Source organism: Candoia aspera, chromosome 12 (genome assembly GCF_035149785.1).
Source record: "Candoia aspera isolate rCanAsp1 chromosome 12, rCanAsp1.hap2, whole genome shotgun sequence".
Lineage (NCBI taxonomy): Eukaryota > Metazoa > Chordata > Lepidosauria > Squamata > Boidae > Candoia > Candoia aspera.
The window spans coordinates 6017087-6039302 of record NC_086164.1 but is presented as its reverse complement, the minus strand read 5'-3'; the positions used below and the strand labels follow the sequence as shown (position 1 = coordinate 6039302).

General features: G+C 44.4%; 2 protein-coding genes across 2 annotated transcripts; one reads left to right on the top strand and one right to left on the bottom strand.

The window, feature by feature from the left end:
- Positions 1-1400: 1400 nt before the first annotated feature.
- Positions 1401-13138, bottom strand: ZBTB33 (zinc finger and BTB domain containing 33). The gene is made up of 2 exons (XM_063313567.1): positions 12939-13138; positions 1401-5324 (listed from the first exon to the last, which is right to left on the bottom strand). Exons 1-2 carry the CDS (start codon positions 12979-12981, stop codon positions 3295-3297), a joined length of 2073 nt encoding a protein of 690 aa, XP_063169637.1. The 5' UTR covers positions 12982-13138; the 3' UTR covers positions 1401-3294.
- Positions 13139-13723: 585 nt separating this feature from the next.
- On the top strand, positions 13724-22216 carry NKAP (NFKB activating protein). The gene is made up of 9 exons (XM_063313572.1): positions 13724-14014; positions 15485-15565; positions 16266-16342; positions 16736-16786; positions 18004-18052; positions 18821-18936; positions 19537-19612; positions 20059-20208; positions 20762-22216. Exons 1-9 carry the CDS (start codon positions 13788-13790, stop codon positions 20934-20936), a joined length of 1002 nt encoding a protein of 333 aa, XP_063169642.1. The 5' UTR covers positions 13724-13787; the 3' UTR covers positions 20937-22216.

The following is a 22216-nucleotide window of genomic DNA, read 5'->3' as shown; positions in this document are numbered from 1 at the left end:
CACCTCAAGTTGTGTGCTATGCTTTAACACAATGACAAACCCAATATATGCATAAACAACGGATATATAAATGAGAAGGGGTTAGGATCCTGGCCACAGGCCTCAACCAGCACAGTTCAGACTAAGCAATGCTGCCTTTCAGTTTAGCCTCTGCAGAAGGACAACAGATGGGTTCCAAATTTCAGGAGGCATTTATTGTAACAAAAGTATAAAAAATGAAATGTTTGCACCTCAGCAGAATTAAAAGTGTTTATTTTTTTTGCCATACAAAGCTCTAAGAACTAAAGGTCAAGTATTGGTTAATGAAAAGCAAAACACAAATTCCCAAAAGGTGAGTTAAGGAAAAGGCTGTACAACTATATACATTACATTACAGTACTGTATTGATAAAATTAAAAAAAAATACCGCTCTGTAAAAACCATTGTGAAATAAATCACTGCCACTTTTTGCATCTTTTTTTTAATAATAAGTGATACGCTTTAATAGGAAATAAATAAGCAAAGTATTGATTTTCTTCTTACTATTTTAAGCATATACAGGAATGCAAACACATTTTGCGCAAATCACCCCTTGAGGAAGATTTAAGCTTGCTCTCCCCTGCCCCCAACACATGAATTTATAACTAAAAATTATCTGCGCAAAAAAAAAAGAACAAGGTGGTAAAATCTTGGCTTGTACAAACTTCAGGCAGGCTGGACAACCTTGCTAATGTGACGATGCTAAATTTTTCATCCTGTTGTGTTGCATGCAAGTTTTTAAATGGGGGAAACGTTTAAAAAAAAATAACCCATGATCCTTGCAGAGGTTTGTCCCTTTAGTATGGGAAATTCATAAAATCAGTGCATCCGAACCCAAGTGGAACAAGTTCAACTGAAATCAAGTGTAGTTACCTCCAACGAAAACGTACTTGGAATGATCTCAAGCTGCTATTTTAACTTTAGATTTCTGCTAGAGGCTCTGCTGCATCTTAATCTCTTTTGTACAAATGTCTTTTGTGGAGGGGGCGGGGGAGCGAAGGGATTCATTCCCATTTAGTAATATAATTTAGGTACGTTCTTTCCAGAGCCAATATCCTGATCTTTACAGAATGGAAAACAGCAAAATTGAAAAGGAAAGGGTAATTATCAAATCAGGAAGAGCCGGGTGCTTGAAACAAAAACAATATGGTGTCATTCCAGAAGGATCCAGCATATTTCCAACACCATAAATTCCAGAAGCAAAGGACTTTAAAGATAGAACCGCACTTGATAAGAACCCTTAACTTTGGATATTGAAACTTACTTCCTAGGCAAATCAAAGTCCTGTACCTGAGACATGCAAATAGAGTTTTCTAGCAAGACATACAGCTCTGAACCCTTGTCTTCCAGTTTGCCAAAAAAAAAAAAAAACGTTCAACAGGTCCAGATTTAACTCCTGATTATTAGGATTTCCTGCATCAGCACGTTCAGACTGAATGATTGGCTATGAAATAGGGCAACTAAGTCAGTTTTACTTAGCAAGAGTAAGATCTTTTGCTACAGGCAGCTACATGAAGAGAGATTCTCCTAGTTAAAATGCGATGGACACCTGTATCTCCTAAAACATGACAAACATACACAAGGTCAACTGAGGATTTTTTTTAAAAAAAGCAAATCACTCATTTAAATATGCGGCGCCAATTTTAAAACACCATTTCCATTAAAAAAAATTCTATCCATAATCAAGTATAGTCTCACCCTACAGAAAAGCCAGCTTTTTATATTACGCAGATCCTTTCACTTCACTTTCTTCCATTATTTGAAACATGATTTGTTAGGCCTTTTCATTATAATTTTGTTACATGCCCATTTTTTTAACCCCACAGCAGAACTTCACTTCCTGGTCAGAAATAACATTTCAAAAAAAAAAAAGGAAATGACAGAAAATTAAGGACTAGGAATGACTACTGTGCATATAAAATAGAGACTTAAGAAAATGGGGAAAGGAGAAGAAAAAATTCTAAAGTGATGGGAACAGTAGATTTTAATGACAAACCACCAATTGCTAACTAACTATTCATCACAATCCTTTTCAATCTTCTATAAGCCGCCCCCCATATATTATAATTTACAAAAAAGCAAGACATTATTTGACATAAAACAACAGATGATGTGACTGCTGCCCAGTAACGTTACTTGCTCAAATTGAGACCCTGCCTATCACCAAGCACTTGAAAGCATATTATCAATTTGCAAGGGAGGAAAGAGTTACCGCAAAAGGAAACTGAGGCTAGCACATCTATGCCAAAAATCCTTTTTGATGTGGCTGCTGTAAAAATGAACTAACTAGGCTCTTTTTAAAAACGATCAATTCAATTACACAGCAAAAGCGTTATTTGCGAGAATGCTTTGGTATGAAGCTTTGCGCCGTTCAGGGCAAAATCTACAAAATTAGATTTCTCATAGTTTTTTCCACCAAGGAGTAAGACAGGGAAACTGTAACTTCATTCTGAATTGTCAACCTACTTTTCCATAGAAAAAGATCCTGATGTAATGTCTTCTTTCCATATTTCTGGACATCCTGGTTGACTACCATACCAAGTCAAAAAGATGAAACACAGCGGTCCCACCACTGAGCTAGCTTAATCATTGAATAAAAAGAACAAGTGTAAAGTTTTCCTCCAGTAAAGGGTCTCTTTTCTCCTTAAACATGGCCAGCTTGCCTTAGGAGCACCTTACGATGCTTATTTCGAAACAAAAGAGAAACGGTATGCCTCTTTAGCCATAAGCTTGGTTTCTTGAGAAAAAGCATGATTTGGACCCTTAAAAGATTCAGTGGCAGGAGTGCACTGATTTCTATTTAAAAGAAAAAAAAAAGATTCCCCCACATCAACAAGAAAATCTATCTAGGCTGCTGTTTTGTAGTCACAATGGAACCATTTTCAGCATTAAAGTGCTAACATGAAAAAAAAAATAGTAAGTGGTTGAAGGAAGAAATATACTCCTGTTATTCTACAACTAATGGGGAAAGTCTTCCAACAGTAACTTTTCAGATTTTGATCCGTACTAATAAACACTGAACACCTAAGTTCCTAAATGTCTTTTCCTGTATTCAAGTAGTTTTTTTTCCTGACCAATTTTCATTCACAAGTTCAAAGACTACACATATTCTAATCTTAAAACACTACCGTATGCTAAAGGTAAAAGCACATGGACGTGTTCCATAATATGAGATGTTCTCTAGATGCTTCCAAGCATCCCCTTTAAAAAGAGCTATGCTTTTTCTTTTCCTCCCCCTTTTTTTAATTAAACAAAACGTTTCCATCAACAATAGGTTCAGTAAGATTCGGGTATCACGAACTCAAATTCAGTACTCCCATCCGATGGGTTTTGTTTAAAGAGGGATTCGTTTCCCTGCGGAACAAAGATGTCATCCCAGGTCATCGGCTTTGCGGCTGGGTTCGGTACTGGTTCCTGAGAGGTATCTTTTGCAGGACTGCCCGAATAAACAAGGGCACTGTCATTTGCTATCGGGAGGTTGTTGGAGCTACCCGAAATATATGCATAATTTCTGATCTGCAAAGACCGACACGGGTGCAAACGGTACAGCTTGGACTCGCCTGAAGGATCCTGGCTGTGAACTGACCTAAGGTGGGTCGCCATCACCTGATAGTTGATGAAACACTGGCCACACGCCAAGCACTGGTACCGTCGCTCTCCGGTGTGATGGATTTCGTGCTTCGTGCGGTATTCGGCAAGAGGAAAAACCTTCTCACAGTAGCGGCAGGGGTACTTCTTCTCCCAGGAATGAACGTTGAAGTGTCTCCGCAAACTCGTCAGGCAAACGTACGACCTCCGACACACAATGCAGATGTAGTAGACTTTCCCGTCCATGATGAGCTCATAGTGATCATCGTGTTTCACTTTCAAACGCTTTCGGTTGGCCGAATCGTCGCCCGAGGTCCGGGGGACGTCATCCAGCCGGACTTCTCCATCGGCCTCATTTTTCACCGGAATTACAATGTCATAGGTATCTTCGCCAATGTTTGCGTAGACTTTGCAACCGGTCGACAAGCTTTCTATCTCGGTGGCTTTATCTAACGTGATGGTCTTCTGCCCCTCGGTGATATGCTTTGGCGCAACGCTTGAGGGAGTGTCCTTGAGGCTTCCGGAAAGAACATCTGAGATTTGGATCTTGAACTCGTTGGGTTGGGAGGCTGGTTCTTGTGGGAAAGTCACCACTTGCTTCTTCTGGACTGCTGTGCTGTCGGCTGCAGTGGTAGGTTTTGGAGTGGCGGGCTGTTGGACCAAAGAACTGCTGCTTGCTGAGCCTGGGCTGGATGAACCAAGGATGTCGTCATCGTCTTCCACATCTTCCTCTTCTTCCTCTTCCTCATCAATGACATTGGTTTCCATGTCAGTTAAGGAATCATTCGTAGACGGCTGCTGATTCTCCTCGGGTATCGGCAATACCTCTATTTCATGGGATGAACCACCATCTGGTACAGCCTCAACCTGCGATGAATTGAGCACACGGACATTCGGAGTGGCAGCCTTTGGGGCAGGGGGAGGGAGGGGGTCGACAGGCTGTTGGTTTTCAGCCGGATTTGGCAGAACGGGAGATGCGTCAAGCCTTGGATCTGCAGTTGCCACCGGCTGAGGCGGAGAATTGCTGCTGGTACCGCCGGTTTGCTCAGAGGATCCAGTGGGATTTGGGCAAGGCGGAATCTGGGTTATGACTTTGGTCTCCACAGAACGGTCCTTGGGAGGCACAAGCTCTGAGCAGAAGATGACATCGTCGTCATCATCTGAATCGCTAATGGTGATCTTGGTGGTGTCACACTGCTCCCTGTACAAGGAAAAGGATTCTGTAATAATAGGCTTCCCAAGTTTTACGTGTGGCGTCTCAGGTGGTGCTGGAGCCTTCTGCCCTTTGGGGCCATTTGCCTCCAGGCTGAGCAGCTCTGAAGTGCTGGGGTCAGAAGACATGTTCTTCACCTGTTGCAGAGGAGCACCCAGATCAGCAAGGAATTTGACCCCGAGCAGTTGCCCTGATTTAATTAATTCGTCGAGCAAGTCCGATCTCACCCGGACAATTTTTGAGCTATAGATGTAGTTGAGTATTTCTGCAAAAACCTCCCCCCTAATGAAGTTCAGCTCAACTACTTGTCCTGCAACAGAGAAGAGTTGGTGAAAGTAAGTGCTCGAAGCCGAGAGGACGTTCCTGTGGGCTCGAAATTTGCGGTCCTCCACAATAACAGTGACATCACAAAAAAGTCCCAGACCTCGCTGCTCATCCAAAGCCTTCAACAGCATACCAGAATACTGGTTGTCTGTGGCGGTTATGAGCTTTCTGGTCTCCATCCCTGGAACAAGAAAGAAGCGGAATCAAATTTCTTCCTACTACAGGAAAGTTTGTTTTGAACTAGAATAAAAGCTTTGAACCTGGAATTTCAGTAAATGTAACTTAATTTTATGCAGGGTTATCTTGCTTGGAATTAACAGACAGCTCTAACCATGGGTTTATGTACGGCAACTAAGCCAGGATGTACTAAATCTTGGTTTATTGAATAAACAACAACTGGCTGGATTCAAATTACAGTAGACTCTCAGGTAACCGGCAGCCATGGGGATTAGATGCCAGATAAATGTAGTTTCTGGTTGCTTGAGAGTTACTATTAAACCCTAATACCCACTAGATGGCAGCAGAGAGATACAGATTTTTCGCCGGTTGCTTGAGTTCTAGTTAACTGAGAGTCTATTGTACATGCTAAGGCAACACCAACAAGCCACATGATGGCCTAGCTCAATGTACAAAAAGATCTAAGCTAATCAGAACTGACCAGTTCCTTAACGAGAGCTAGAATTCCCCCAAATTTACTAAAGATAAGTTCTGTGGATACTGCATGACTGTTTTATTTTCACATTAGCCTGACAGCCATATGTGATACTAGAATATTAGTAAAATAAGCTTAGCAAGATTGAAGGAAAAATGGCTGGCTACTTTTTCTAACAGTGCATCAGAATGACATAATGTTTTTATGCAGTTGGTTCTAGAAATTAACTGATCCAAAATTCATATTTGAAAAATATATGAATAATGAATATCAGTATCACTGATTAATTTATAAATGTTCCAGACTACATAAAGTCTTACAAGCAAAATCAATGTTATAACAGTTTAGCATCCCAGTTAAGGGGAAAATACTTTTTAAAAAGGCAATTAATCAGCCTACAGTATTTTAACCTTGTTTTTCTTGAACGATTATCCAGAGGGATATAAATAGTTGAAAATTTAAATATCAAGACAGGAAAAAAATCCAGCAGGTAAAATTGATACTATGATGTTTAGTATCTTAATGCTAACTGCATGTTCTTCTGAATTAGAAACACACATTAGATTTTTTTTAAAAATACAATACTTTTTTGCAGCAAAGGGAATACCAAGGAGAAATAAGGTTAACAGTTTGCTAAATTGCTACCTCTTTAAGAAACTGTGTAAAAGAAGTCATCATTTTCTGTAATTGTAGCTCTATAATGATCGAAGTAGAATGTCTGAGGTCAAGCTAAAAAGCCCCTGAATCATTTCATCGTCCAGGGAAATAAAGCACTAGGCTCAGCAATAATCAGTTAGGTACTAGGAACACGCAGATGTGAGGAATGTTGCAAGTGGTAACAAGATAGGAAAAGTGTTAACCACAAAGAACGTTAACGAAGGCAGCTAGGAAGTAGAACTGCTGGGAAATCAAGATTTCCAGATAGCAGCTAAAGGAATAAAATGGCTTCAATCCTCTGTTTCAACTCAAGGGTACCACTGTATTTGATCTATTACCTCTCCTACTCACCTCACACATTAACATGCATATGTTGTAACCCAATCCCATGAACGAGAAGTATATTTATATTATATTTGCATAAGTCTATAAAGAGGAATGACAGGCCCTCCCCTCTTTAGGCTTGCCTTCTCCCTCGGGTGCCAATCAAGAAAACCATTTGTGCTTCAGCAAAGGTGTGTGGATCTCTGCTTTAAATAAACTCAAACAATTCCCCACGTGATGCATGGTGCTCCTGTTGTAATTTTACTTACCGTGCTACGAATAATATGCTCACTGGCATTCTAGCACAAAAAGGCAAGGCATTTATTCGGCGTATTAAAAGTAGGGACTGCTGATGGAGCCAAGAGAGGAAGAGAGAGGTGGTAAAATAAGAGATGCAACTGGTAGAACCTGAAGATTAGTAAGATAACTTGACTGGCAACATAGGCATGATGAAACACATCCATGGATGAATACGTTCAAATGAGAAACGGGAAGCAGATCTGTATTTGCTTCTCCACTGTGTTCCCCAACAGCTGCTAATGCAAGAGTTGGTGCCTACTGTTCCTGCTTCAGTTTGATCCAAGCTCACATGCTTGGGAAATGTCTTTGATAAGCTCAAGAGACTGCGCCTGCGAGGATTCTCACAGCAGAGGAAATACGGTTTTAAGGGAGGGAACCGTCATGGCAGAGAAAGAAAACAGCTTATCCTGCTAAGCCCTGGTTTGCTGAATGCACCACAAATGGCTGGATTCATACATCATGCTAAATGACCCATCATGGCTTACAAACCATAACGCTTGTGTTCCCACAACACACTAAGCCAAAATCACACAAACCACATTTACAGCTATGCACAATGTGAAAATCCAGCCAATATTAAGCATACCTATCTTTTGGTTTACATCAGTGGACAAGGCCCTCTAGCCAATTGCAGTGTTGCGCAATACAGTAATAAAAGCAGACACAGCTCCTACAGCAAAGAAAGAATAAGAAAGAGGAACAATAAAATGAGAAATACACAAGTAGTCCTCACTTAACCACCACAATAGCGACTGGAAAACTGGTTAAGCGGTGTGGTTGTTAAGTGAGTCACATGCAACCAGACCCAATTTTACAACCATTTTGACAACAGACGTTAAGTGAACCATAGGTCATTAAGCAAATCACCATGGTCATTAAATGAATCCAGCTTCCCCAATGAACGTTTTTTTGCCAGAAACTGACAAAAAAGGTTGCTAATCACAATCATGTGACCGCAGGATGGTGCAACTGGTCGTAAATGTGAGCCAGCTGCCAAGTACCCAAATTGTGATCACATGACTGTGGGGGTGGTGCAACCTTTTGCAAGTCGTGTGAGTACATGTTGAAAAGTACCTTTTATGAGGCTGTCGTAACTTCAGACCCCATAAAACAATCAGTCGTTAAGCGAGGGCTACCTGTAGTACTTACTGATCCTGTCGACCAGGAAGAAAGCCTGGTTCCTGTGGCTTTAAAACAAGCAGTGGCGAGATCACTTCCAGGAGAAAAGATCACAACCAAAGACTCTTAATTATTACAAACTGTAGGCTAATTTCTGTTTCTTAGACAAGAAGCTCAAGTTGGGCTCTGATGCTTGGATTTGGTCACACTGTGGGACTTTTGCCGCAAGAGAGAAAGGGTTATGTGTATGCCAATATGCGCCTGTGTTGATTTTGCTTGAGTTCTTCAAGCACAAGTATTTCCGCTTAACATTCCCTGCCCCTGTGAAAAGCTTTACAAGTCCTAATACATTGCAAAGGAGACTATGAAGTGTGCACTGACTGCTATCCCTGCTTTCAGAGTTTCTGCTGATGCTCTTTGCAGCAGCCCAAAACACAGGCCAGGTTCTGACATAACCATCCTGGCCTAAGAAAGCAAGTTTTATCAGCCCAGAAGCAAGCTGCACACCCACATATTCGTTCCTCACCCCTCATATGGCCAGCTTCAAGAAAGACTGCTTGGTCATGTCTGAACAAGCCTACAAAAAGCAACCAACACTTTTGTAAATCATGCTGGGAAACACAGCCACTTATTTCTTTAAAAAAAAAAAAAAGACATTTCCCCAATGCTTATTTTCATGACAAGAAACGGTTCATCAGCCACTCTTAGATCAAAGCAAGCAAGCAAAGAATAGCAACTTTAGCCATCAAGCACAGAGAATTATCACAGAGATATTTTCTAAAATGGGAACAAGTTTCTGCTGGAAGAAGAGAAACTTGGAAAGTCTTGAGAAATCTTGACTTGCTTCTGATAGGCCTCTGTATCTTACGGCCATTGATTATGTGCCATCAGATTGGTATCTTATGGCCACATTTACACATTTTCCCACTGTGCTCCAAAACTGAAGGCTGCGAAGGGAAAGATCAACGACACATAGGAACCTACAGTTTCAGTTTCTCGTTTTTATATATTGCAACTGTAGTATGAAGAAGCCATCTCAAGAGCCGTGTAAGGACACCTTAAGCTGGGAGACACCCGGCTCTCCAGTATTACAGAAAGGGTAGAGAAGGGGTGGATTTTTTTTGCTGTTTATGCAATCCCTGATATACAAACTGGAAACAGGGAAATGAGGATGCAGTTGTGGCGTTTTTGAGAAAAATGAATAGGGAAGGAAGCGAAGTCGGAAGGTTGGGGGTTCAACAGAAAGGAGGAAGGAAAAACCACCCCAATTGGTGAGATTGGGATGGGGAGGGAGACAGTATGAAAAGAAGAAACGAAGATTTGGGGAGGGACTGACCGCAGATGGATGAGAAAAAAAAACGGATCGTAATTGGAGGCTCTTAGTTTATGGTAGTGACAGTGGAGATGTCCTGTCATAATGTAGTCTTGACTTTTGATCAAAAGGATGATCAAGGATTGACTTCATCAGGATGACTACAATGGAGAGAGACTGGATGTAGGTTTTTACTCTGCTAAATTGGGGGGGGGGGTCCTTGAGTCACTCCTGACCCTTCCTAATCAGAAGCAGCATTAAACTGTATGGGTCTACTCCAGAGTAATCAGGAGCAAATTCCTTTAAGCAAATTCCTTTAAGAATTTGTCCCTTAAAGAGGGACAAATCTTAGTAAACTTAACAAACTCTTAAGCCTATGTAGGTTGTGTTCACTGATGCCTCTCTTGACGCTGTCAATCTGCTGCCCCACCACCTCTCCAGCAGTGGTGGACTCCAACTCCCATCACTGGCTGCAGAGGATAGGAATTGTAACCTAAAGGAACTAGAAGGGTTGCAAGTTAAAAGGCTGGCCTACAATGTCTCACCAGGACCACCACAACCACAAACAGAGCCAGAATCCCTGGCTGGCCAAGTAAGCACCCTCCAGATGTCTTAGGATTGCACCTCTCTCAGCCCTGCAGCTCCCACCCATCTAGAGAGTACCCATCTGGGGGGGAATCGAAAGAGCAACAGCAAGGAGTCACTGTTGGGCAGGCAAGGAATCCATTTCCCCAAACTTAAGATGCCAACTCTCCTTCTCTCCACCCTGAGCTAGTCCTGAAAGAATCTCTGGCCCTACTGGCAGGGGATGATGGCCACTCTAGCCACAACACACCAGGAAGTCAAGCTGATCAGCTGGGGAGGGAGGAACAGGAGAGGCTTTCCAGAACTCCTCGTAAGTGAGCTTGCTACTCCCCCAACCCTTTCCTAGCTGTGCTGGGAACCATGGAAGTCGGAATCCAACCTGGTAAGTTTGGGGGGGGGGGGAAGAGAGACTAAATTTCAGGAAAGTGCCTCTCTTGTGGCTACCACAGAAGAAGCTGAGTTCAGCGCGTGTTGAAAGGAGAGGGTGAGAATAAATTGATTTTCTGGAGCTTCCCCTCCCGGCTTCCATTAATTCAACTAATTCTAGGAGCTGTGCAAGATGGGAATGGGAGTCCAGGTGGAGAAGAAGAGAGGGGCTTCTCCCCAGAGGCTAAGCAGTCCCAGCTCGGAAGAAGGGTGTTGTGGCACAATGCTCCTGCTGGAGAAGCCTGCCCCCTCCGCCCCCGGCGCGGAGACGAGGCTGCCGGAGAAAGATCAGCTCGCCGTACCCCCGCTGGGCCGCGCCTCTTCGGCTCCCGGCCCCGGCCGGCCCCGCGTCCCTCCGCCCGCTCGACCGCAACGCCTCCCTGCCCGGCGCACGCGTGCTCTCGGCTCTTCCCGGAGCCGCTCGGCGGCCCTCGTGCTCCCACCGAACGCCGTTCGGCTGCGCGCGGCCAGAGGAAGAGGAGACGGAGACGGCAGACGAACGCGCTCGGCCGCCGGCGGGCGGCTCCGGAAAAGAGGCTTCGGGAACCTTCGGCCTCTGAGCGCTCCCGGGCTGGAATCCGAGCGGCCCCGAGGCTCTTCCTTTCCTCGGAGGACGCCGCGGCTGGAAGGCGTCCCGTGCAAGAGGCGCTCACGTGCAAATGCTCCCGGCATGTGGGCCCGAGGGTCGGGCTCCAGGCTGGGGTCTTGGGTGTCTTTCTCGGGGAATAAAATTGCCGCGAATCGCGCTGCAAATCTGCAAAACCCTGCCGCCGCTCTCCCGCAGGAGTCGTTCCCCCCCACCCCCGCCAACTGCATCAGGGGGGGTTGGGCGTTGGGTTCTCTCTGCGCACTCTGCTCCAGAATAATCAGGGCAACTTCCTTTAGGATCAGGCTTAAAAGCGGTTTAGTTCTTAGTAATGTGGAAACTAACAAAACTCGTGAACTTCCATGGGCCGTGTTCACAGATTATAAGAATGTATGGTTTAGGTTAATGAATTAACCCAATATTCTAGGTTTGCATGACACTCTGAACCCTAAACTTAAAATGCTCATACAGGTTTCTTTGGGCAGATCACCAGCCAGTTGTCGGGTCTAACCACTGCCAGTAAGTGCATTAAAGCAATCTGTTATCATTTGGTTTTGATATGCTAAGGCTCCGATCCTTAGCATATCAAAAGCAAGCCAAGTAATCTTTAAAGGGGCTTCAAGAAGCTACCCTTGTTGAAGTACTAACAGTTCTTATCATTACTCCATCTCCTCTTGTGATCTAGTTTATCAGCATGAGAAGATGTGCATTTAAAGAGCCCTTGGAAAGGCAGTCATGCTTGCATGGCTGATTAACTTCCTCAGCTTTAAATCTTAGTTCAGCACTGAAATGTTGATGCATTGTGCTCTCCACAGAATGAATAAGCGACCTGCTTTCCCAAAAAACTGTTCTAACATTATTCTCAACCAGAAACCAGCCAAGCACTATATTGTGCCAACCCAGCCTGTATGGATTACAGCTCAGTGCATCCTGTCAGCCCAGAGAATTAGGTTAAATAATTCTGGTAATAGGGAGTCTGTGTGCTGGCTCTAATATCTTCCCTTTCGCGATCTTGCTTTATTTATATTCAATGTTTTTAACTGGCTTTTTAGAATGTTTTAAAGATGGGCAGCCACAGAAATTTGACAAATCAATACATGAAGCGATAAGCCCCTGGTACGGATTGCAGCAAGTTTCTACCCACTAATAACGGTTTTATGTTTGCCACCAGCACTCCTGTGCAAAAAAAGGGCCCTTAAGGACACGCTCCTTACAAACGTCGCCCACTCGATTGCTCCAGCGTGGGTCCAAGATCGGAAGGTGCAAAACGGGAAGAGGGATTTCACCCACGCTGCAGGTCTCCAAGCCGAGGTTAATAGGCTCGACCCTACAGCTCATGCGGGGTGGGGGGTGTTTAAAATACGGTAACTTCTCACGAGGCGCCAAACGCTCCTTGGGGAACGTCCGTGACCGACCCACCCCCTGTCCCAAAGTCTTCTATTTGAGGGAAGCGACCTCGCAAGCCTCTGGACAGGCCCTGGGCAGTCACAACCACCCAGGCTGGCTGGGCATGGAGAGAGAGAGAGAAGAGCGAGAGGGCGCTAGGCGTTGGCAAGGGCGCGCGGGGCGGTGACAGCAGCCCCGGCGGCGCCTCTTTCGCCCGGGCACCTTCTCGCCCGTTTGGCAGCAGCGGAAGGGCCGGGCCGGCCCAGGCGGCGCCGAGGCAGGAACCCAGGGCCCGCCCGGCCATGCGCCCTCCGCCGCCAACCCGGCCGCCCTCCCGCGAGAGCCCCGAGGAAGGCCGGGCCGGCATCTCTGCCCCGCGGGGCTTCCCCTCCCGGCTCCCGAGCGCCCGCCGGGGGCCCCGAGGAAGGCAGCGGACGGCGGCTCTTACCCGAAGTCTTGCCGCCCGCCTCGGTCATGGCGCCAGGCTCCATCGTCGTTCACGGGCGGCAGCCCATCCAAGCACAAAGGAACCGCCTTGAGGAACTCCGGGGAGCCGCCCCGGGAGCGCGCCGGGCGCTAAAGAGCAGCGTACCATCCGGAAGTGGCGGAGAGGAGGCGGCTTCCACCCGCGGCCGGAGACTTGGGGAGGCCGAGGAGGCTGGAAGTCTTTGCTTTTAAAAGCGGGAAGGGGTTGACGTGAAGCTCGATTTGAAGCTGGAATTGCACGGCGTGGATCACGGGACCGGAAGTAAGGGATGGGGGAAAGGGAAATGAACGGACGTTTCTTTTTCAGCACTTCCGCGCGCGGCAGAACGGTCGGCAGGCTGTGCCTTGGCCGAAAGGGTCCGGAATGCTCCGCGACTTGTGGAAGAAATGCCCTGGTAAAGAGATCGACGCTCCGGGCTGACTAAACCGGGTGTTCCACAGAGGTGTTGTCTGACAGTGCTTAGAATTAGCAGGGCCTCCAGATCGAAGATAGAAGGGCCTGCTGTAAAGATCTGGGAGAGACGGAGCCGCCCTTGGTTTCGCGGCGTTGAAGGCGGCGGCGCTCAAGCCACACCGGATGTGGCGGCTGCGCGCACCTCTACCCTTGTTTGCTTCTATGGGAAGAAGTGACTCTTCGTAAAAGAAGATCGGACAGGGGCGGTGCGAGGCGTGGCACCCTCAGGATGTGACGCAAGGAGACCGGAAGTCGCAATGTTGGGGCTGCGAGTCGCGCCGCCCTCAGGAGCCGACGCGGCCTGGTCGCCTGTGGTGCCGCCGCCGCTGCCGCCGCGTCCCCGGCCCTCGCGCAGCCATGGCCCCGGTGTCCCGCTCGCGAAGTCCGCTGGACTCCCCGGCCCCCCGGCGGGGACGAGAAAACGGCTCGGGCAGCCCTTCTCCGTCCAGGCACAGCCGCAGCAGGAGGTCTCGCTCCCGGGAGCGCAACGGCTTCCGGCAGCGGGTTGGGCGCCCGCATCACTTCGGCTCCCGGCACGACCCGGAGCGCTACGGCAAGGAGCAGGAGGAGTCGCTGCGGCAGAGGCGAGTGGCGGGCCCCGTGGAGTCAGCAGCGGCCCCGTCTCTCGGCCGCCTTCGTCTGATGATGATGATGCTTATTATTATTATTATTATTATTGGTAATCTATAATTAAATTCACAGTCTAAGACTGGTGGAAGCCTAGTAATTCGGGTCCTAACCAAAGACCTAAGAACTATTAAGGTAGCGTCTGAGGATATGGGCAATTCCTAGCAGGGTGCTTATTTTGTAAAGTTAGGGTGTTGAGGTCCGATAAATTCAAAATTTCCAAATATCGAGGGAGCCCTTCGCTACTGCTCCAAGGATTCCAGTCACGATTGGTATAAGAGCAGATTTCTTCTTCTATAAGCGTTATTGTTTATAATATATATAATAGTGTAATATATATTATAAATATAATAAATTATATTTAATATAATATAGTTTATTATTATTATTACTCATGTCATCTTTCACAGCTGCTGGAGGGGATGGGTGATCCCTCCGTTTTGGAAAAGGCAATATTCTCTGCTGGTCCGAGGATGCAGCAACATATGTTACTACGGCAGGAGATTTTGTGATATTTTATAATCCTGTTTTGTACAGATTGTATTATAGGAGTCTATGGATTAATAAAGCAGGGACTTTTGATAAGTATAAAATACAAGGTAGTTTTTTTTCTCTCCCTTTTCTTTCTTCATTTGTATTTTTAGTATGTTTGGGGTTATCTGTTCTCTAATTTTTTTAAAATTTCTTTCAGGTTGGTTCTGTTGTCTGTTAAGAATGTTGAATAAAAAATAAAATTAAAAAAAAACAGCTGGATGGGAGAACTGCTGTTATTGCATCTCAGGTCCACAATATAAGCATGCACAATCTGTGCTAATAATCAGATTGCCCCTGTTTCTCCCACATTTAATCAAGGGATGATTGTGCCCTTTTCTTCCTCATCCATACCTTTTATGCATATTTCTACAAAGTTCAACATGTGCAGCTGCCAACTTTTTCCTTGACCTGTTTCTGATGCAGCCTCCGTTGGCTCCGTATTTTTCACCCTTTGGCTTCTGTTTCCCCTCTAATTTTTTCAACTTTGATAATAGATAATAAAGACTGACTTCTTTTTGGGGAATGAGCATCCTTTTTGGAAGGATTTTTACTTTAGATTGCAATGTCTCCGCTCCAGAAAGTTGCAGAAAAAGGAAGGGAAGTTACAGGAGGAGGAAGGAAAGCACATCTTGCCATTGAACACCGCCACCAGCACAGAGAGGGACTTTTCCCGGAATAAGGTGGACAGTGGCATCAGGCTGTCTCCCAGGAGGGTAATTGGGGGATGATTTGCACCCCGCTTCCTGAAAATCTGAGGGCTTAGTCCACAGCATTTCTCTCTGTGCAAGCTTACTCCATTACAATCTGGTATATGCAGTATTAGCATTTACGTATGACATGAAGATGATTTGATTTTCCTGTGCTTCTGACTTATTTCTTAATATCTTTTACAGACGACTAAATGAGAGAGAACGAATAGGCGAACTGGGGGCACCTGAAGTTTGGGGACTCTCCCCAAAACTTCCTGAGCCAGAGTAAATAAACCTGTATTTAATTTTGTTTTCTGTAATGATCCACATGCTCAAGCATTCACTCAAAGACAGTTCTGAGACTTGGCTTCTAGTAACTGTTTAATGAAGCAAAGCGTCTGGTACAAAGCAAAGTTGCGAATGGCTTCTTTCCCGCGCATTCTACAATTTAAAAGTCACATTCTCTACTTTCCCCCCCTTCTACCCATCAAAGCATGTACTCCTCCCTTTGCCACTGGATGGCCCGGATGGCCTTGGCAATAAATGCCTAGTCTAAGCAACCGAATTCACACTCCAAAGTAACACCCCTTCCCTTCTGGTACCTCTCTGTCTGTTGACATGGGTTCGATGAAAAATGGATGCGAGTCCAATCAGGATGTTCTGAGGACATTGTGATCGGGGAGTATGACATTTTCCTCTCCTTGTTAGACTTTGCTGCCTTTATAGTGATATAAAATGTACCTAGTGGTCTACTTTGTCTTATTTCCAAGTCCTGATTTCTGTCTCCAACTTGGAACTGATTGTTTTCCCAGCCCTTTGAGAGAAAATACATTTCCAAAACATACACTGTATGTACAGATCCTGACATTTTAAGAATGTCCTTAATTTTGGCCAAATGAAAGAAGCTTTTTAAAGTTACATTTGTGTTTGATCTTGTATGCTTTAGTTAATGGATTTTAAGATTACATTCTGCCTTTAAATCTAGTTCTGATGAACATACGCCCGCAGAAGACGAAGACGGATCGTCTAAAAAAGGCAGCTCATCCGAGTCCAGTTCAGAAGGTACTCCATTGTGGATAAGATGCGCCTTGACATCAGTGGTATCTGTGGGGGGCTCGTTTTACTTTCTTAGAATTGTGAATGACATTTCTGAAATAAATGGTCAGAAATAATTTCAGATCGCTAGTTCATAACTTGGGGACATTGTATGTTCTCTTGAAACTATAAAATGTGGTTTGAATATGATGTTTCCCACTCCTTGCTGCAGCAATTTGTTCCTCTGTATTCTGTCCTCTCTAGAATGCAAATGGGAGAAAGCTTTTCAGCAGAGGGGCAATTAATTGTGTCTGACATGTCTGGAACTGACCATCCGCAGGTGGCGTTTCTGTGTCAGGAGCAAATACATTGGAATGAATTGTTTATCTGATTATAAAACACATTTCAAATATTTTTTAGAGGAGGAGAAGAAGAAGAAGAAAAAGAAAAAGAAGAAAAAGGCTGCTGCACGTAAGTATCAGTCTGATATCTGGGAATAATGTTCTTCCTCAATTTGGATTATATACAGAAAGGAGTTCATATTTTTCCTTTGCCTGCAATTCAGATTATTCAATTTAATTTCCCTTTAACATTTAAGTATCTTTTTTACCATTCTGTTTGGTTTGAAGAATATGTCACCTGTACTTTCAAGAGTTTTACTTAATAAAGAATCATACATTAGTACAGATGCCAGCAGTGCTATACTGTACCATTAAATTAATGGGGAATTAATTATTAGAAAAAGTTCTCAAAAATAGTAAATGTACCTAGAATATCCTATCATTCTATGAAGGAACTGCTTTATACGCTTGAGAATAATTCAGCTCAATAGAACAGGATTGTAAAGAAATATGTGCAATTAAATTTTTACTAATAAATGAGATGTCTACACTACAAATACTAAATCAATTTGAACTGTCTTTCCCGTTCTGGATACTCCTGAAGGAACCAGGGTGTGGATTATTAAAAGTGTATTTGCAGTGCTTTTCTTTTCAGGAGACCTTTGGCACATGAGCTCAGTTAATATGTTTAGTATAAGCATGCTGTAACCATATATGAACACCTTTATGGCATACAATGTACAGATTTAGTTTTGAGAGCATTTCTGCACATAATACATATGTGCATATATGCTTATACTGTACAGTATACCCATGTGGTTCACGGGCTACTGGAACTGTACTACTTCTGTGTAGTTCTCTCTACTATACAGGTAGTCCTCACTTAACAACCACAGTTGGAACCAGAATTTCACTAAGCAATGTGGTCGTTAAGCAAATCCAACCCATTTTACAACCATTTTCGCAGCAGTTGTTAAGTGAACCGTGTGGTTGTTAAGCAGTTCCCCATTGATTTTGCTTGCTGGAAGTCAGCTGGGAAGGTCAAAAATGGCAATCACGTGACCACAGGGACGCTGTGATGGTTGAAAGTGTGAGGACCAGTTGTAAGTCTGAACTGTCACTAAATGAATGGTCATTAAGCGAGGACTACCTGCATTAGGCAGAGTGAAAGAGATTGGTTTAAGGTCATCCAGTGAGATTCACAACAGAATTAGATGTTTGCATCCCAATCTTCTTGGTCCAGTCCCAGTAGTCTAGTCACTCCTGCATGCTAGCTTTTATCCGTCTTGGACGTATATCAGGTTTATGATTTCCTTCTCCTCCCCCTTTTCATATTTAATATTTCAGGTGAGGAGGAAAAAAAGAGAGCCAAGAAGAAGAGAAAGAAGCATAGAAAGTAAGAGACTTTTTAAAACATTTGCATTCTTTACTTCCTGTATTTAATATTATAGAATTCTTCCCTTAACTGCCTAAGGATAGGCCACAATCTGTCTTGTTACTGAGATAACTCCTAAAACGCTGGTTTGGCTTTCAGCTTTTGTTAATTATTGTTCCCATTATTAAATTGGTTCTCCTTTTTCACTTTCTTCTAGTTCTTGAATTCTGTTATCAGCAGTTAATATTTTGGTAAAAGCTGTAAAGGGAGGGGTATGGTCTGTTGCTTCAGTCTAATCCCTGAGGATAAGCTCCCTTTAAGTATCAGGATGGTTGGCTTCCAAATATCTCCAGGGCTGCGCGATTAGGGGATTGCAAAAGAGAGAAATACCAGGGATTCCCTGGGTTCTCTTTGTGCTGCATGCCACATCATTTGTTCTGTGTCAGTGTATTTCAAAGTTGGCAACTTTAAAGTGTGTGGACTTCAACTCTCAGAATTCCCCAGCCAGCATGTTGGAAGTTGAAGCCCACACATCTTAAGCTGCCAACTTTGAAAAACATTGTTCTGCACGAACAGATAAAACGTAAAACCATAATTGTTTCAGCTAGACGTAGCATAGAAAAAAGGATGGAAAGCTTGTGATCCCAACATCTCTTAACTGTTGCCCATTCACAGACAGTAAACTTAAGCACTTTGTCCAAAGCGCTTTATTCTTGTTTGTAATAATTGGTTTCCTTCTCCCTGGCCCTGGCTTTCCAAATTCATCCGGTCTCTCTTCTGTATGACCAGAAAAAAGTCCAAGAAAAAGAAGAGCAAGAAAAGCAGAAAGGATTCCAGTGACTCGAGCAGCGAAGATTCTGACGAGAGAGCCGAACATGAGGATGATCTCTGGATTGAGAGATCAAGTAGGTGGTCACCGCTCAGGGCTGGCTAGATAAAATCAAGTGACGTTCGTGCCTTTGGTTAAGAAATATGCACCCACATCGAAGTATTCTAAAACTTAAACTTCAAGCTGATTTTGTTGGAAGATTACTAGCTGCTTTAAGAATATTCTTGCTTTATTGATACCCTTTTCCCAGTTGTCTGGATTGTGTTTTTTATGCTTTGTTGTATAATGTTGGTTTGATAATTATTAATTGTTGTTGATAATTTATCATTGTTGTTTATTAATGATGTACACCACCCTGGGTCACATGCTAAATGGGCAGCTATATAGATCAGTCACACAGAGAAGCTGAAAACTCATAAAGGACATAAATGGAATCCCAAGAGGTTAACAAGCAGAAGGGTCTTGGTTTATTATTGGTAAAATTTGTCTAACAGCTTGAAACCAGACGGACTCTAGGCAGCCTACCCTCCCCATTTGTGTTGAATGGGGAGTCCGGTGGGGTGGGGAACGAAGGGCAGTCAATCTAAGTTGAGAAGGATATGCAGATGTTTTTTTCCTGTGTAGCAGCCTCAGTCTCCGTCTTCATGGTTTGGATTTTTTCCTCCCCCCATTGCAGAAAACCCAGATGCGGTGGATTTTATTGGACCAGAAGCTCCCATAACTCATGCTTCTCAAGACGACCGCCCCTTGAAGTAAGTGCTGTTCTCTGTGGCTGGTTGTGGTGGGATTCGGCGCTGCCGCTGATTCCCAGGAAGGAGGGAACCCTTTCCAAGCTGATAAGAGGGCTCACAGTTTGGAAAGCTTTGGCAGAGGGTCAAAGAGAGTCAGGTGGCTGCACCCTAGATTCTCCTGGGTTATTTCCCCGTAGGTGAGTTAGGATGGCTTTAGTCTAGCAAGATTCTGTCTGTTCGGTGAGAACAATAAAGAACTAGGGTCGGAATACGCTGACTCAGCATCATTTCTTGGTCCGGTCTTGACACTGGTACGGGCTAGGAGTGAGCCGAACGGTAATCGATATGGATCACGTACAGCATGCAAGAGGGCGAGCTGCAGCAGCAGGCTTGAGGGGGCGGGTGGACAGTCCTTCCACATTTTTTTGCAGTTCCAGTGGTTAAAGTTGGCATTCTCTTTCTCGAAGCTATGGTCACGCTTTGCTGCCCGGTGAAGGCGCCGCCATGGCAGAGTACGTAAAGGCTGGCAAGCGGATCCCCAGGAGAGGCGAAATAGGCCTTACCAGTGAAGAAATAGCCTCCTTCGAGAAGTCAGGCTACGTGATGAGTGGCAGCAGGTAGGTGGCCTGGTGGGCCGAGGGCTATCCTTGGTTTTGAGTGGCCCTCCCCAAAGTACCAGGGGTGGGGGGCGCTCAGGACAAAGACTGGATTGGATTTCTTTTATATTTTATACTTCACTGCAATTAAGGATACTTAATTATATATTTAATTCTGCGGAATGATTATTACGCCGTCATCTATTTCATTCCTTTGCTTCTGTCCAATCGGAAAGGACGGTTTGGCAGTAGCTTTTGGAGGTAACGTGCAGTCCTGGAATCTCGGGCTGTGCATCTCTGCTGTGAGCTCTTGTTACTCTAAGTCCGTGTTTCTCGACCTCAGCAACTTCAAGATGTGTGGACTTCAACTCCCAGAATTCCCGAGCCTTAAAGCTGCTGAGGTCGAGAAACACTGCTCTGCGTGGTGCCTTTTCCACGCTATTCGTACAGTTCCCATATGTTGGTAAGGGGGTGGAGGTGAACGGAAACGACTGAAATGTAACGAAAATACTCTGTGGCCGGTTGACGGCTTAAGTGTTGGGAGTTTGCCGATGGGCTCCGCGTCTCTCGTTAGGCATCGGCGAATGGAAGCTGTGCGTCTGCGGAAAGAGAACCAGATCTACAGCGCGGACGAGAAGAGAGCCCTGGCATCTTTCAACCAGGAGGAAAGGCGAAAGAGAGAAAACAAGATCCTAGCCAGCTTCCGGGAAATGGTCTACAGAAAAACCAAGGGCAAAGATGAGAAATGAACGGGGTGTCCTTTTCCAGTCCTGATGTTGATGAACCACCTTCATTGTAGTGACTGGCAAACGGGTGGGCAGTAACACTGGCTTGTGCTGCAGGAACTGTCTGTCTATAGATAATCCAGCTAAGAACCCTAATTGGTTTGGTGTGGCCTCGGACCTAACTTGCAAGGTCTTTCCAACAGCAGATGGTTGAGTCCATGTCAGATTGACCAAGGCAGGCCAATTGATACCACCATATACTAAGAAGCTGCTGAGATACTGTCCCTTCTTTGTGATTGAGAAAATAGCACTTTAAAAAAAACCTCACCGTTAAAGCAAGGATTTCCATTTATGAGGAATAGTGAAGACTATTTTCTATGGGCTTTGACAAGAAGAAAATATTAAGCCCTGAATGAACCAACAAGATCTCTTACAGGACTAGCGTATTTTATGGAAAATGGCCAGAACGTACCCTGGGTCTAACTTTGTGCAGCCAAAAGACATTAAATAGCTTTAATGTTGACTGTTGCCTTTATAAGCTTCCTCTCTAGAACAGTACACATTTGGGTGGATTGTTAAACAGAGAAAAGTTGTTTAAATCATGACCTTGTTTTGTGGCTTAGACTCCTTGTAAATAGGGTCAGTAAATACGTTGTCATTTGGGGATTCTTTACCAATTTAGTGCTATTAAAAGTCTGGCGCTCATAATTTTGCAAGAAAAAATGCTTTGAGGATCATAAATCTATTTCCTGCTCAACTAAGTGTAAATAGTTTTTCAGTGGCACGGGTGAGGTGAATATCAATCTGGGGAAGTTTTTTAGCCTTTAGTTTTCTTCAGTATAATCTGTAGCCTAGGTCAGTGTTTCTCAACCGTAGCAACTTTAAGATGTCCAGACCTCAACTCCCAGAATTCCCTAGCCAGCCATGTTGGCCAGGGAATTCTGGGAGTTGAAGTCCAGACATCTTAAAAATTGCTAAGGTTGAGAAACACTGGCCTTGATAAAGTATGTGGGTTGGAATTCAAAGTCCACGTGTCAGCTGCCATATACTGGGGTTTGTGACCTTGTTCCCTTTTGTAAATTTTGAGTGCTACCCAGTACACCATTCATAAACTTCAGAAGTATATCTGGAGCCACATTCTACAACAAGGAAGAAAAATCCTAATATAAATACACCCCAGTACATAAGTACCCCAGTATGAAGGACAGCTTTATTAAATGCATTCTGGGCATTCCCTTTTTTGCACAGTTCCAGAATGGTGTACCACTTCTGAGCTATATTTTTAAAATAAAATGTTCTCCTAG

Coding starts and splice junctions, on each gene's coding strand:
- ZBTB33 (XM_063313567.1), bottom strand. CDS start 12,981: ATGGAGCCTGGCGCCATGACCGAGGCGGGCGGCAAGACTTCGG. Junction 5,325..12,938: donor GGCGGGCGGCAAGACTTCGG/GTAAGAGCCGCC, acceptor TTCTTGTTCCAG/GGATGGAGACCAGAAAGCTC.
- NKAP (XM_063313572.1), top strand. CDS start 13,788: ATGGCCCCGGTGTCCCGCTCGCGAAGTCCGCTGGACTCCCCGGCCCCC. Junction 19,613..20,058: donor CAAGACGACCGCCCCTTGAA/GTAAGTGCTGTT, acceptor TCTTTCTCGAAG/CTATGGTCACGCTTTGCTGC. Junction 20,209..20,761: donor TACGTGATGAGTGGCAGCAG/GTAGGTGGCCTG, acceptor GTCTCTCGTTAG/GCATCGGCGAATGGAAGCTG.